The sequence below is a fragment of the Helianthus annuus genome, chromosome 17 (genome assembly GCF_002127325.2).
Source record: "Helianthus annuus cultivar XRQ/B chromosome 17, HanXRQr2.0-SUNRISE, whole genome shotgun sequence".
In the NCBI taxonomy this organism is placed as follows: Eukaryota; Viridiplantae; Streptophyta; class Magnoliopsida; order Asterales; family Asteraceae; genus Helianthus; species Helianthus annuus.
In genome coordinates this window covers 98,198,050-98,212,757 of record NC_035449.2, presented here as the reverse complement: position 1 = coordinate 98,212,757, position 14,708 = coordinate 98,198,050, and the positions used below count along the sequence as shown (strand labels likewise).

The following is a 14,708-nucleotide window of genomic DNA, read 5'->3' as shown; positions in this document are numbered from 1 at the left end:
GGGTCACGAACTAGGTTTAGTACAGTAATACGAACAATCTAACTAAAGAGAAATCATCAAATCATGTGAGGATTTTATGTTGGAACAACCCAAGTTGTTCCATAATCACTTCTCATCAAGAACCAAGCTTGAACATGACTTGTGGGTGAAATACCCTAATAAAACAGAAAGTATTTGAGGTTTTAACCTCTGATTTATAGTGTCTCAACCTTGTTTTTAAGCTTTACCAACCATAAGAGAGGTTGTAAGCATTAGGACATAGGCTTGAGATGTGTTAGACACAAGTTGGATGAGTTTAAACAAACTTTTGAAGAACTTGAAACAAAACAGAAAGTTTATGGACAATTTCGGAGCAATTCCAGGTCTGATTTCTCCAAGGAGAAGTCAAGGAATCAAACTCCATGATTATCCAAGCAAGTAGGAAGAAGAATCGAGTGATTTCGTTAAGAAATGAGCAAGTTATACTCACTTTTGTGCAAGAGTATGAATCTGTCCGAAAATGCAGATTTACAGCAGAATTGAGAGTGAATTTGGAGTGATTTGTGAGTGTTGAAAGTGTAGAAATGCTTGGAGAAGGTGTATATTTATAGTGGAAGCGTTTGAGTATCATTGGAGGTGTTTAGAGGTGGCTTAATGGTGATTGGGGAGTGTTAGAACTTAGGATTTCGTGCTAATTCGCGTAGAAAATCAGCTGTTGTGTTTTTTCCCGATCTGGCATCCCCACGCGGCCCGCCTGAGGTTTCAGGCTAAGTTCACGCGGGCCGTGAGCCATTTGTGGTTCTGGGTAAGTTTCATTTTTTTACAATTTGGCCCCTGAAGTTGTGTAATTGATGCTTTTAAGGTGTTTCAAGGGCCATTCTTGTCACAAAAGCATGGATTAGGTTATGATTTAGTATGAGGAGTATAAACTAAGTATAATCAATCGTATAAGTATCAAATCAAGTGTCATTCTCGTTCAAAATACGTTCAATGCATAAGTTTAGATTAATTGCAAGTTTCACACATAGTTTCCAAGAATAACGATTAAACATCGATAGATTCACGAAGTCGAACATACGAGCATACATAGAATGCATATAACATAAATGTAACAAAATGCAAGCTTCATTAATGATCCAAGTCTCGATTTGATAATGATTACAAAGAAGGGAACGACCACAAGAATACGAGGTTTCCAAAAATAGAATTTCAAGCAATGGTTTCTAAATAGGGAAATTATGAAAACGCAGGGCGTTACAGAGAGCACGAATGAGAGTGAGTTGTATTTATAGTAGAGGAAAGGAGAGCAGGTGTGTTGGTGCGAGTGGGTGTTCGTGCGAATGGTCACTCGTGCGGGTGGCCATTTGTACGACTGACCTCCTTGTGCGACTGAGTTGGGCCTGGTGCGAGCCAGACCTCACTCGTACGAGTGATGACTCGTACGAGCGAGTCTGGTTCGCGTCTTGGCTATTTTCGTTTGGTGATTTCGTTCGTATTAGTTAGTTTTGGTGAGTTAAGCGTTTTAGCGAGGCGTTAAGCGTTGCGTAGCGCAATAGGGCTTTTAAGCCGAGTTTAGCGAGTGAGCGAGCGAGCGTTAACATGTATATATATATATATAATATAAATAGCATATATAACCGTGTTTAGAGTTGCCTTGCGTTGGTGCGAGAGCGAGCGAGTAATTTAGATACTCACGTGATATAATTGTATAAGCGAAGGCATTGTATGCGTAAGTGTCGTGAAGTGCGATATAGCGTGTTGAAATAAGCGATGTAGTGCGAAAGTATGCGAGGTAGCGTAGTAAGCGATATAGTTCACATTATGATCCGAATCTCTGGTGCTAGGCGTAACGAGAGTAACGAGCGCGAAAGTGTGGGTTGTTACATCGATTCAGTCCTTACAACGCATCTCCCATTGTAATTCAAGATCTCGGACTCGTAGACGAAGCCTTCTGATCTCTTCAAGATCTCGAACTCGTTCCTGGAGCCGTCTGATCTCTTTAAGATCTCGAACTTGTTGCTGGAGCCGTCCGATCTCTTCAAGATCTCGAACTCGTTGCTAGAGCCGTCTGATCTCTTCAAGATCACGGACTCGTTGTCGGAGCCGTTTGATCTTCAGATCCCGTGGATCGGGATAGACTCCATCGCTACCTCGGTCGACGAATCTACGAGTAGGGTGTCGATCTTCTCCACGAGCACGTGAATCACCAGTGTTCTTGCCGATGCCTCAGTCGACAACTTTTCGAACAAGATAACATTCGCCTTCACGTAGAGCCATTTGATAAACCATAGCTTTGATAACAACTGATGCAGTTTCTAGTGCAATCAAATGGCTGAAGAACGGTTAGTAATCAAAGACGATAAAAAAGAACCAAAAGGTTCAAGAACATAGTTCTTTTTATTCAATAATCAATATAAACTGCAAAACAATAAACACTAAATGTCCTACTTATACTAAATAATTAAAAGATAACCGTAGAAAATATAATTCAAATAATAAATAAAAGATTTCGCCTCGATCTCTTTCAAATAAGTCTCCACTTTCCAACTAATCTTTGACGAATCGTCATTGGGTATAGGTTCAATGCGGGTTCTGGTCTAGTCAGATGCTCCTGCATCTATTAATGTCTTGTGTTCTTTCCTCTCTTTCAAATAAGTCTCCACTTTCCAACTAATCTTTGACGAATCGTCATTGGATATAGGTTCAATGCGGGTTTTGGTCTAGTCGGATGCTCCTGCATCTATTAATGTCTTGTGTTCTTTCCTCTCTTAGTTTGTTACCTACCACTACATATGATACCATTCAACTAGGTCACAGTTTTTTTTTTATAAATTTAAAACCTATCACATATAGATCTAGGTTTATTACATTTATGTTGTGTTTCCAATTTTAATAAACGAAAGAAAAGAAAAGAAAATGAATTAAGGAGAGAAAAGAAAATAAATGAAAAGAAACGATTTAATTAGCTATCGTGTTCGGAGTTTGAAAGGAAATGAAAAATAAACGAAAGATTTTCCGTGTAAAAAATATTTTCCTTTTAAATTCCTTTAATTTAGAAGGATTTAAGATAAGAAAATAATCATTAGTTTTCCTTTCATTTCTCACCATTTTGTTCCATTAAAACCTCTAAAACAGACTGTTTTCTCACATCCCTTCAAATCTTTTTTTTATTTGGTTGAATGGAACACAGTGTTAGACTAACTAATCTTGTAACTCAAATGTTTGTGTAGTTATGATTGAAGTGAATAAAACTCCAAAGGAAAAATAAATATCGAATGCATCCCCCGCCTCTCTCCGGGTCTGGGTCTGATATTTCCTCCTCCTCCTCCTCATCATTGTTTGAATCTCTCTCTCATTCTCACGACGAATCCGATTCATTTTGATTCTCTCTACGGATTCAATGAAACCGCATCTTCGTTGCACATAGAGATTCAATTTCTCATCCATCCACTGCTGCTTACTTCACTTGTGTCGCAAGGGTTTACGTCTATTCTTAACTTCACCTCTCAGATTTCTTCCTGCTAGTTGAATTTGAAGGCTTTAATCTGTGACTTTTGTTATATGATGTTAATACTTGTTGGTGGAACTTTTGATTAGTGATCGGAAGATCTCATAATGTGCTTTAGGTTTTATAGAAAATGCTTTAGTTGCCCAATTATGGAATGTAATTAGCCCTGTCAATGTAATATGGCGATGTTATATCTATCGAAAGTTAGGGATTAATGGTGTTCCTGTTTGAAGTTGTTAGTTCCACTTAGGACTCTGGATAGATCAAGTGTGTTGTGATTCATCTTTGGTGGATATGGAAGAGACACAGGGTGGATTAAGGAGCTCAGAGCAAGGGTCTTCTAGTAATAATACATGGTGGCCTTTGGAGTTTGTTGATAAATTCCAATCGGTTTCGTTGGAATCGAAGAAAGAAACTGCAACTCATAGAAGATCTATGAGCAGCAGTACATATGACAGGTTTTCATCTCAATCTCAATCAGCATCACAGACCCTCTGGAGTACCGGAGTGCTTTCTGAACCTATTCCAAATGGTTTCTATTCGGTTATTCATGTAAGCACTTAAGACCTGGCTACTTATGCTACAATACCATGTACACAATTTCTGCCTGATTGTTTAAGGACTTTGTGCTTTGTAAAATATATTATTATGGTGTGTTCTAGTAACCTAGCAACTGAAGGCTGCTTCGTAGTAAACATCTTGTGCACGTTAACTTAAATCTGAACCATGAATATAATTAATGCTCACAGCTCAGTGCGAAGGAGTTAAATAAAAGATATCTAGACTGCGGGGACGTCACATGTGGCTATAATGTTAAGGTGTCCATTGTGTTTTCTCATGGAAGAGAATGAATATAATACCAATGTCACTCAAACAAATAGTTTGACAGTCATCACTGTTTGAGCCTTCTAGTCATAGAACTGAGGGGTGTACTGTTGGAGCATTTTTGAAGCTTTCATGTAGTCGGTGTATAACAAAAATCAATTAGAAGATCATTAAATTGATGCTGTGTTAAATTTATGAAAAGAAGTTGCTTTGCGTTTTTTGATCTATATTCTGTACAGGATAAAAGGCTGAAAGATCTTTTTGTTGATATTCCGACGTTGGAGGATCTCCATGATTTGGAACTGGAGGGTGTGAAAGCTGATATTATTCTTGTTGATTTCCAAAAAGATAAGAAGCTTTCCATGCTAAAACAACTCATTTCCACCCTAGTGAAAGGTCTGAACTCAAATCCCGCAGCAATTGTTAAAAAGATTGCTGGATTGGTGAGTTGGAAAAGTTGCTTTAATTTGAAATTCTTATTGATTTACGTCAATTAGCTCTTGTTATCTCTTGCAATTTGACTGAGATAGGATTGTTACATAGTAAAAACCAACAAGCTTATATTTGTTGTTTAGTTATGTGATAAATAACTGGGGCCAATGATATACTTAGTTGCATGATAAATATCAGTTGCAGAATGTTGCACTATTGGTCTGATGTTACCCCTGTAAACTACTGAAATTACTCTACAAGAACATAAAAACCACTTTCAAACTACACATAGTTTTATATCAAGTTCTGTATTATGATGTATAATAAGCACTACTGAGAAAAGGCTGTGAAACCATAATGAAAAATGATTATCAAGTTTGATTTTGTCATAAATCTATGGCTTAAATATGTGCAAGCTAAGTTTGTGGCTGGCTATAAGATAAAAGATTCATATATTTTCCTGTACAGGTGTCAGATTTCTATAAGCGGCCACAATTTGATAGCCCCATGAAAGCTACACTCGAGGATGCTTCTCACGTGCCTGGTGGTCGAGGTGTGCAGCTGTTGGGGCATATTAAAAATGGTTCATGCCGCCCTCGAGCAATACTTTTTAAAGTTCTTGCTGATACTGTAGGTTTTGAAAGTAGACTTGTAGTGGTAAGCACTTTATACCCGCCCGACTTAAGTATTATATTATCTGGTAAAAACAGTGATTATGTTTTTCATATAAAATCAACTGTTTGTTTTATCAGGGGTTACCTAATGATGGAGTTGGGGAGTGTATAGATTCATATAAGCATATGTCTGTAGTTGTTGTTCTGAATTCTGTAGAACTTCTCGTTGATCTTATGCGATTCCCGGGTCAACTCATACCCCAATCAACGAAGGCGATTTTTATGACCCATATCTCTGGAGCTGGAGAAAGTGATTCTGCAGAAAATGACTCATGTGATTCACCACTTGAACCGAACAGCCCTTTATATGGTGTTTCAGAGAGGATGGACAATGAGAGGTTAGACGTTTTTAGTTCACATATAGTCTTTCTGTTCTGCTGCTGAAATCAGTAAGTTGTTTTTCCCTTTTGCAGTTCTGACAATCTCCATTATCAGCGGAGATTGGAATCATCTTTAAATGCACCTGGGCCTTCATTGAGGAGTAATATGTTGCGTTCTGCATCCTCCATTGATGGAAAATGGAGGTATCACTTGCTATTATTACATAATTTGTATTATGTAACTGATGAAAAGATAATTATTATACTTATATTTACTATGCATCAGTTTATCCCATAGCGAACCAGATATTGCTGCTACATTTTGGAGAAGGAGCCGAAGGAAAGTGATAAATGAACCAAGAACTGCAAGTTCAAGGTTTTCTTCATCTCTCATGCTTGATGGCATTGTTTTATGCTGTTTTAGACAACTAACTGTTGAAAGCTAGCATTACTTTACCTTGTCATAATTTTTTTTTTTTTTTATATCTATCTGCAAGATAGCCTTCATACGGCTATCATTGTTTGATATTAGTAACCAATGAACTCTACATAGTGTTGTGTTATGCCTCTTTGAAAGAAAAGATAAGGGAACATGATACTTTGTTTATTTGTTTCGGGTATTGCCAGTCCAGAGCATCCTTCCCTTCGGGCACGTGGGCGGTCCATGCTTAGTGGTGATAGGAGATCATTTAGAGACTATCCTGATGACGTTGGTCCATCAAGGTTTTTATAAATTTCATATGTATGATTTTACATGTTTTTTATCTGTTGATATCATTGGTACATGCTGTTATGTTTTTGTTTACCAAGTGTTACCTTAAATGAATCTGTAACGCACCAATAGTCTTTTAAGATACTATTGTCCCCTAGTGTAGTTAATAAAATTTGGAGACATCTCTTAAGTGTAATCGTAGATGCATGCTTTAGTATAACAAACCAAAGGTTGTTTAAGATTCGGTAAGGAATCAAACTGTGTTCCTTATTTTTTTCTTTAATGTTTTGTGGCTGTAAGCCAATGGCTGCTTGATCGTCATTAGAGACTGGTTTGCGTTGTTAACTAATATGCAAATCAAAGGAGGGAATTTGGTCGAGATATGTGAATCCAAATAAAAGCTTTTATGCATGGGTTATTGTCAGTTTAGGTGAAGTAAGGAACTGGCAGGATATGGTGCGGTTTATAATTCTATAAAGGCTTGAAATATTAAACCAAAAGATCAGATGACATTTAGACAGTGCCAAATTATGTAGCAGGTGCTTTTAAGATGGAATTTTTCATAAGCAATACAATTAAGAGCTACAAACATTTAGTTTAATGTTCTACTGTTCTTGGCACTTGCATATTCTCTAAGGTAAAGGTGAGCATTTTATTACTTTTTGAAAGTTAAAGCAGAAATATTCTACACTAATAAACAACTAACCCCCTTTTGTTAAAACATAGTAGAAAAGGTATATCCCAGAGTATTAAATGTGTATGCTGCAGGTCACAAGGCACATCAATGTCTGAACATCGTAGAAATCGAAGAAGGAGCATAAGTATTACTCCAGAAATCGGTGATGACATAGTCAGGTTAATATGTACAATCTTGTAACTAAGAGCTTATGTTGTTACAGAAGACACTTTCTCGTACTTATGTTTTCATATACTTTTTTAGTTTTTTATAGTTCATTTAGTTTATAACTATATAATCCATCACATGCATTTGATCCATGCCATTAGCCATCTCTAGGAAGTCGGGACCATGTATGAGGAGCTAAGTTATATTTTGTAAATATCAGAAACTGCATTTTGTTGGGACATCACTGCATTTAGAATTGTTTAAACTTTAAAGTACATAATGAACAACTATGCTGAAAATAAGGAGAAAGATACTGATTGATATATTTCATTCAAGCTGTGCGTATAATAATATTTAAGGCAGCGTTTGTTTCCAATTCCATTACATCCACGAAATGAACGCTATAAATTACATCTTATAACACATATTGGTATATTTGGCACCAGTGCTTAGTGTTGTGCAAGTAACATACGCAACACACAAGCTCTGTGATATCCTTTTACGATTGTGATTGCCTTCTTAGAATAACAGTTGAAGAAACATGATATTTATCATATAATATGCAGGGCTGTAAGGGCAATGAATGAAACATTAAAGCAGAATCGACTGCTGAGAGAGCAGGTGGATACTAGGTTGCAGAAGAATCCAGACCTCAAGAAAGATGTATGTGTTTCTCTTGTAATTGGTAGGTACAGTATTCAGATCTGTATAAGTGATAACAATGCGATGTGATGGTTTAGGATCATGAGCATGACGTGACATCTGTATATTCTCTAAAGAGGGATTCTCAAAAGGCAATGTCATTACCTACATCTCCTCATGAATACCGGAATCCAAAAGCTTCTGCTGATATTTCAGATGAATCAGTCTCAACATGGAACAAAATTCTCGAATCCCCTATGTTCCAAAATAAGCCTCTTCTCCCATATCAAGAATGGAATATTGATTTTTCTGAAATTACTGTTGGCACTCGAGTTGGAATTGGTATACATATATATATATATTTTTGGTCCATAGCATTTGCTCTTTCGAAAAGCTTGTGAAAATCACTTCATTCAAGATTTAGTTTTTAGTATCATCAAATAATTTACTTGGGGGCTTTTGCAGCTTCTGTATAGCTTTGTAACATTATCATTGATTTGCAGGATTTTTTGGGGAAGTTTTTCGTGGCATTTGGAATGGAACAGAGGTAGCAATAAAGGTTTTTCTTGAACAAGATCTCACAGCTGAGAACATGGAAGATTTTTGTAATGAAATATCCATTCTCAGGTATCCCTGTTAGTTATATTTGTTTATTTATTTGTACGATTCTGATTCTGTGATCTTTCTTCTGATTTTTGACAGTCGCCTTCGACATCCAAACGGTATGTTTTACTTCTTTTGAGATGTGTGTGTGTGTGTATATATATATTTATGATTATCATTTAGATAGAAGGGTTGCATATAAATCTCAAATTACTCCCAAATAATGCTACATTGTGACTAGTTGACCACAAAAAGTTATCACTGTTTATGATAAAGCTGGTGTATGTCTGTAGAAACACATCCAAACACCATTTTTACAACTCTTATTATTGTTGATTATCTGATTCTGCTTTTCTAAAATCAGAGTCACTATGATCCAAACACCCATCAAGATGTAAAATAACATGCATGTAGAGTTTTTTTAAATACCAAATTCAAGTATGAGAACAGGCTGAGTAAGCGATTTAAGTGTGTACAGCTTCACAATGGCATGCTTCTAATCCAATTGATAATTTCTTTGTATTTTAGTTATATTGTTTCTTGGTGCCTGCACAAGGCCTCCACGGTTATCAATGGTTACTGAATACATGGAGATGGGTTCATTGTATTACTTGATCCATTTAAGCGGACAAAAGAAGAAACTCAGTTGGCGAAGAAGACTAAAAATGCTTCGTGATATATGCAGGTTGGTATTGTTAGATGACAATGGAAATTTGACTTCTGTTGAATTTATATCAAGTTGTTTACTTCTGTAGTTTCAGTGGTAAAATGTGTTTTTTTGCGAGTGTTGACTTAATCGATCATTAAGATGCTGATCACCAAGATATGTTTTGTTATTTTTGAGAGGGCGATGTCAAACCGATTTTTTTATGAACGAGTCGATCTGGATTCTGCTTTACCTCAGGTTGTATAAAAAATAGCTAAAAGGGGTTGAAAGTAGCTCAGATTCGGGTTTTACGATTACGACCTCCTAAATTATTTTATTCATTGTTTAGGGTTTTATTGCAATAATGTTGCTTTTCTAATCACAGTGTTTGTTTACTAAAAATTGGTCAAAAAGTAATAAAAATAACAAGCTTCAACTCAATTCTGTTTGACCGGACTAGATTTATTATTATTTTTTGCATGTGATGAAATGATAAAAGAGGGTTAATGTGCATTCATCGAATGAAGATAGCTCATCGCGATATAAAAAGTGCAAACTGCCTGGTGAATAAGCATTGGACAGTAAAGATATGTGATTTTGGGCTGTCAAGAATGATGACAGAATCTCCTATGAAAGATACCTCATCAGCAGGCACCCCTGAATGGATGGCTCCTGAACTTATTAGAAACGAACCTTTTACTGAAAAGTGTGATATTTTTAGCCTCGGAGTCATTATGTGGGAGTTGTGCACTCTCAATCGACCATGGGAAGGTTTGCCACCAGAGCGGGTAAGTCTGTTGATATATGTTATTTAAGAAACCTGACATTAGATGGCCAAAAAAACCACACTATACAACCGGATATGAGATTAGTTTTAGAAACTTTCCCTGGTTTGTGACGGGTATTCCCATTCTTGGTTTTATGTGGTGTTAAGATGCCCATTGGGAAAACCCAATCTTTAACTTACTATATTGTTGGGTCACGATTTCAAAGAAAATAGAACGTGTTATCATTTTGTAAAGCAAATTATGAAATTTGACTCCAGTCTTATGTGTTCTCAAGGAAGTTTAATGTTAAATGGTATATTGTTTAGGTCGTATATTCTGTCGCCAACAAAGGTTCACGGCTGGACATCCCTGAAGGTCCTATCGGGAGGCTAATTGCTGGCATCTTTCTTCCCTTTTTTTTGTTTTGACTTGAATTTCATGACCCGAAATTTGATATTTTTTAAACTGGCAACATTTGAGAGTACATGGCACTATTAGTCAAACTGTTTTTTTTTGGAACGGCAAACACACTTTATATATATATATAAAGAGCCAGCAAGAGGCTGAAACCAAAACACAGAATTAGTCAAACTGTTAAATTTGATTTTTTCTCAAACTACGTGCAATCAGTGATTGTAGAGAGGTGACAAAGTGGGCTGCTTTAGCAATGAATTAAAACATTTTTTATTCATCGCAGATCGAAACAGGTCGGGTTTACCCACAACACTTTTTTCGCCCATTTTTAGTATCTTTTCACAAACCACTTATATGATTAAGAAAACTATTTTGCTAGAATAATGATCTACAACAACCACCAATAAATCCCACAAAATAGCAAAGTTATTGGTAAGGTCTATAGGCAAACCTTACCTTTTTCCATATGGATAGAGATGCTTCTTCCAAAGAAATAAACAGACTAAAAATAGATAAATAGATAGCTACCACATAACAAAAGAACTTGGGAGGCTGTATACACTAATAATACACTTTCGATAGTTTTTGACGTTTTGGGCACTTTCCTTAGGCGGCCTGAAGGGTCAAAAAAATTGGTAGCTTCTTGGGTGTAAAAATGTTGGGCTGGGTCAACATGAGTTGGGTTGTGTTGATTTATTTTTACAAAAATGTTTTGAAGATTATCAACGTTATCACAGATTGCTGGGCAGAACCACAGGATCGACCAAGTTGTGAGGAGATTCTGACTCGTCTGCTGGACTGCGATTATACTCTTTCTTGATCAAATCAATATGGATTGGATGGAGACTTATATATATATATATATATATACACACACATACTGCACAGCAAGCAAAGGATTGGGGATTCAGTGGTGTATATATATATATAAACACGTAGTAGAGGCTTTACAAAACTTTTGTCGGCTCATTGAGGATTTGATTTCTGTATAAATTTCGATATTTGGATCAAAACTAGTAAAATTTCCAATCACACAACTCTTTAAATAAATGCAGAGAAAACCATGATGTCATGTCAGTGCCACAAATTAGAGTATTCAACTATGAATATTAGTGGCACGTAGGGGTGCTTATAAACCGTTGAGACAATCGTCTAACCTGAAGCAAGCCCGTCAGTTTGATATATGACTGATTCGGTTTTGGTGGCTTAGCAATCTGGAACCGGCCATGCCAATTGAACCAACTGTTGAATCTTTAATATCTTGTTTATTTTAGGAATCTTTAATACCTTGTTATTTTAGGAATGTGTTATGTATGTGCATATTTTTCATTGTGGAAAACCTATTACAAAGTCATTTAAAAGATGGTCCAAACTTTCAGTATGTCAAAACCAGATCGTTAAGCCATTAGTCCGGTTGATCCATCCAACCCTACCATATTGGTTTGTCATTTCTCAAAACAGTACTAAGTGATCAGTATAGATTTTTTGTTAAAACCTGCTAGACCAGACTGTTAACACCTACGTTAGCAAGAGGATCGAATGGCACTAGTGGCACCATAGCATTGTACTACATATAATAATTTTTAAGTCAGGCAGGCCAAATGTGAAAGCAATCTGACACGGTTAAAAAGAGTTGTGATAATATGTGTTGGGTTAACACCAATGTAATCATAGGCGAGCCAACTGCTTTCCTAGGCGCTTACGCCAGGTGACACTGTTGCACATAATACTAATCTCCGTTGGAGGTGATGGGATATAGAAGAGAGAAGACGAAATGTAATCTTGCGGGAGACCAAGACATATTGTTGAAAATGTTAAATGAAAGTTAAAAATCGAACTCAACCCAACCAAAGAAGAACATGAACCCTATAACATGAGTGATTAGGGTGGTGAAATCAAACATACATTGAACTTAAGAAATCAGACTTTTGACCTCTTATTTCTTCACATATCTTATTATATCATCATCACCATCTGCCATTGATTTCAGTCTTCAATCTGACGCCTATTCAAAGCGTCTTCAAACCTACTACACGAATCCGCTCTCATTTCAGTACTCATATCGTTCTCGGGTGCAGGATAATAATCTTCTCTAAGCTGAACATCTCTCAGATTCGGAATCCTCAAAAGAAACATCAAAAAGTGTTCATGAGCCGTACCATGAATGAAGAGTTTCCGCAGCATTAGACATTCTTGCAGCAACCCGGCTGCAGGTAATGACAGACTCCTCTGGTTCACATCTCTATCTTGCGGCGGCCAGTAATCCAGTTCAACCAGACTCAAATCCCCAATTCCATACAAATAAAACCGTTCCCATAAACTCAGATCCATCTGACCCGACGGCGCAGTGTGCGCGTACCCAATGATCTCACCACAATCAAGTTTCATCTTCGATAGTTTTGGGTACAGTCCCAAACATCTCAATCCGAATTCCCGCTCTGCAGGTTTTGAAAAGTGTCTGCAATCTCCTTCCACTTTGATGCAGATTTCTTCAAGACTGGGGCAATCTTCCAGCCCTGATGGTAACAACGGTGTCAAAAGCTCACCAACTGAAAACCAGAGCGATAGATGCTCCAGTTTCTCCCATGTTTGAGCTTCAAATCCGTTTAGATCAAAATCAAGCTTTTGTTTCTTCCTCTTGTTACCCAACTCATCGTCATAATGGTGTTCGATTTCAACCCCATCAAGATCATCAACGTCACCCCACACGCAATCAATGTGAAGTTTCTGAATCCGATCCCGGATCGGCTCCAATGCTTTCTGAGACGACCGCGCACCTAGATTCTTACAACATGAGATCTTCACCTCAACTAAAGTTCGACTTAGCAAACAAACAAACGTCCTCATTCCCCTAACAGTAATGTTCTTGCACCCTTGAACTTCAAATTTTGACAAGTTACAACACCCTCTCGCGATCGCAATCAACCCCATATCCGTCAAATCCGCTACATTTCTAATCGATAGCGACTCAAGCCGTTGACACAAAGCCAACCCATCTAACTTGGAGTCAACGGGCATGGAAATCCCATGAAAATTTCCAAGCTTCAAAGAGTTCAACCTAGGGCATTTGGAGTTCAAAGCCTCCAAAGCAGGACCACTGTTCCTGATATTACAACAAACATCAAATGTAAGCTCTTCCAGCAAGGGCAGCCCTGAAAACATCTCAATCAAGGTGGCAACCGTAATACTCGCATCATCCTGGGTAAAATCGATGGATTCCGGATCCACCCTAGCATTCAACAAAGCCGACGGATCCGCGAGATAAAGCACCGACAACTTGGGGCAATTCACGGCAATCGAAATTAGGGTTTCATCTCCCACAAAGCCGATGTATCTAGGATCGAACATACAGGCAATGAAGAGGTTCTTCAAATTAGGACAGGCTTTGGTGATTTCCTCCACTTCCTGAGCTCTAAAGCCTTCGGGAAAGGAGGGATTAAGCAGATTCAAAGACGTAAGGTTCTGGGCAACCTTGGGATAAGCTTTGAAAGCCGGAGGAATATCATCCGTCCAGCAATAAAAAGAAGAGAGATCGAGGGAGGTGGTTTGTGTACAGTATTGAAAAATGGGAAGAATATCGGCAGCAGGAGGCAGGTGGGGCGGGCGTTGGTGCCAGCGAACAAGCTTGATGTGAGTGAGGGTGGGCCAGTGAGGGGCTAAAAGGTGAATAGCGGTGGGGTTGCGGGAGTAGAGGATGAGAGAGTGGAGGTGAGGGAAGGAGTGGCGGAGGAGTTGGGCGAAGAGGGCGGGATCAGGGGGGGAGGAGGAGGAGAGGAGGGGGTGGCCCCAGGGGGAGAGGAGAGAGAGGTCGAGGTGGGTGACGGAGCGGAAGCAGGAGGGGAGCATGAAGAGGTCGCGGGCGTTGCCGCGGAGGGTGAGGGAGGAGCGGGTGGATCGCTCCACGCACAGCCATTTTTTGGAGACTAAGGCGGCCGAGTTGCGGGACCGGACGTCCGAGATGGCGGCGATTATGTTCAACAGGATCACGTCCGGCAACTCGTTGATGCTCCTCATTTCATTCATTTTTAGGTAGGTAGGTATTGGGGTTGTCAAACTAGATAGATATCAAAGTGGATAGGGAGGATGAGAGGATAATGTCGTAAAAGGATAGCAATAAAGACGAGGTTAAAGACAAATACTTTGAGCTATTTTCGTGTATTACTTTTCTCATTTCTTTAAATTATCTTTTTGAAACAAAGTTATAAAGTAATATTATTATTGTAGCCTAGTGGTATCTTAGGGGTGCGATAAGGCTTATGACCATTAGGTTATGGGTTCGATTCCCACAAAAGGGGTTTTCCCAGATTTATTGGGTTTCCTCCTGAATTGGTGTATAGGCATT

General features: G+C 38.1%; 2 protein-coding genes across 5 annotated transcripts; one reads left to right on the top strand and one right to left on the bottom strand.

The window, feature by feature from the left end:
- The first annotated feature begins 3,168 nt into the window (after nt 1–3,168).
- LOC110926192 (serine/threonine-protein kinase EDR1) lies at nt 3,169–11,416 on the top strand. 4 transcript variants are annotated; one of them, XM_022169946.2, is made up of 16 exons: nt 3,172–4,039; nt 4,552–4,755; nt 5,213–5,401; nt 5,497–5,756; nt 5,832–5,942; nt 6,025–6,114; nt 6,366–6,461; nt 7,219–7,305; nt 7,861–7,957; nt 8,035–8,278; nt 8,440–8,563; nt 8,639–8,658; nt 9,068–9,224; nt 9,685–9,973; nt 10,279–10,351; nt 11,104–11,416. In XM_022169946.2, exons 1-16 carry the CDS (start codon nt 3,782–3,784, stop codon nt 11,184–11,186), a joined length of 2,382 nt encoding a protein of 793 aa, XP_022025638.1. In that variant the 5' UTR covers nt 3,172–3,781; the 3' UTR covers nt 11,187–11,416. The 4 variants fall into 4 exon arrangements, with proteins under 4 accessions (XP_022025641.1, XP_022025638.1, XP_022025640.1 ...); XM_022169949.2 differs by lacking the exon at nt 10,279–10,351 and having other exon boundaries at nt 3,169–4,039; XM_022169948.2 differs by lacking the exon at nt 6,366–6,461.
- A 708-nt stretch (nt 11,417–12,124) lies between these two features.
- LOC110926454 (F-box/LRR-repeat MAX2 homolog A) lies at nt 12,125–14,460 on the bottom strand. Its single transcript, XM_022170216.2, has one exon. It carries the CDS (start codon nt 14,387–14,389, stop codon nt 12,353–12,355), a length of 2,037 nt encoding a protein of 678 aa, XP_022025908.1. The 5' UTR covers nt 14,390–14,460; the 3' UTR covers nt 12,125–12,352.
- Between the last annotated feature and the right edge of the window lie 248 nt (nt 14,461–14,708).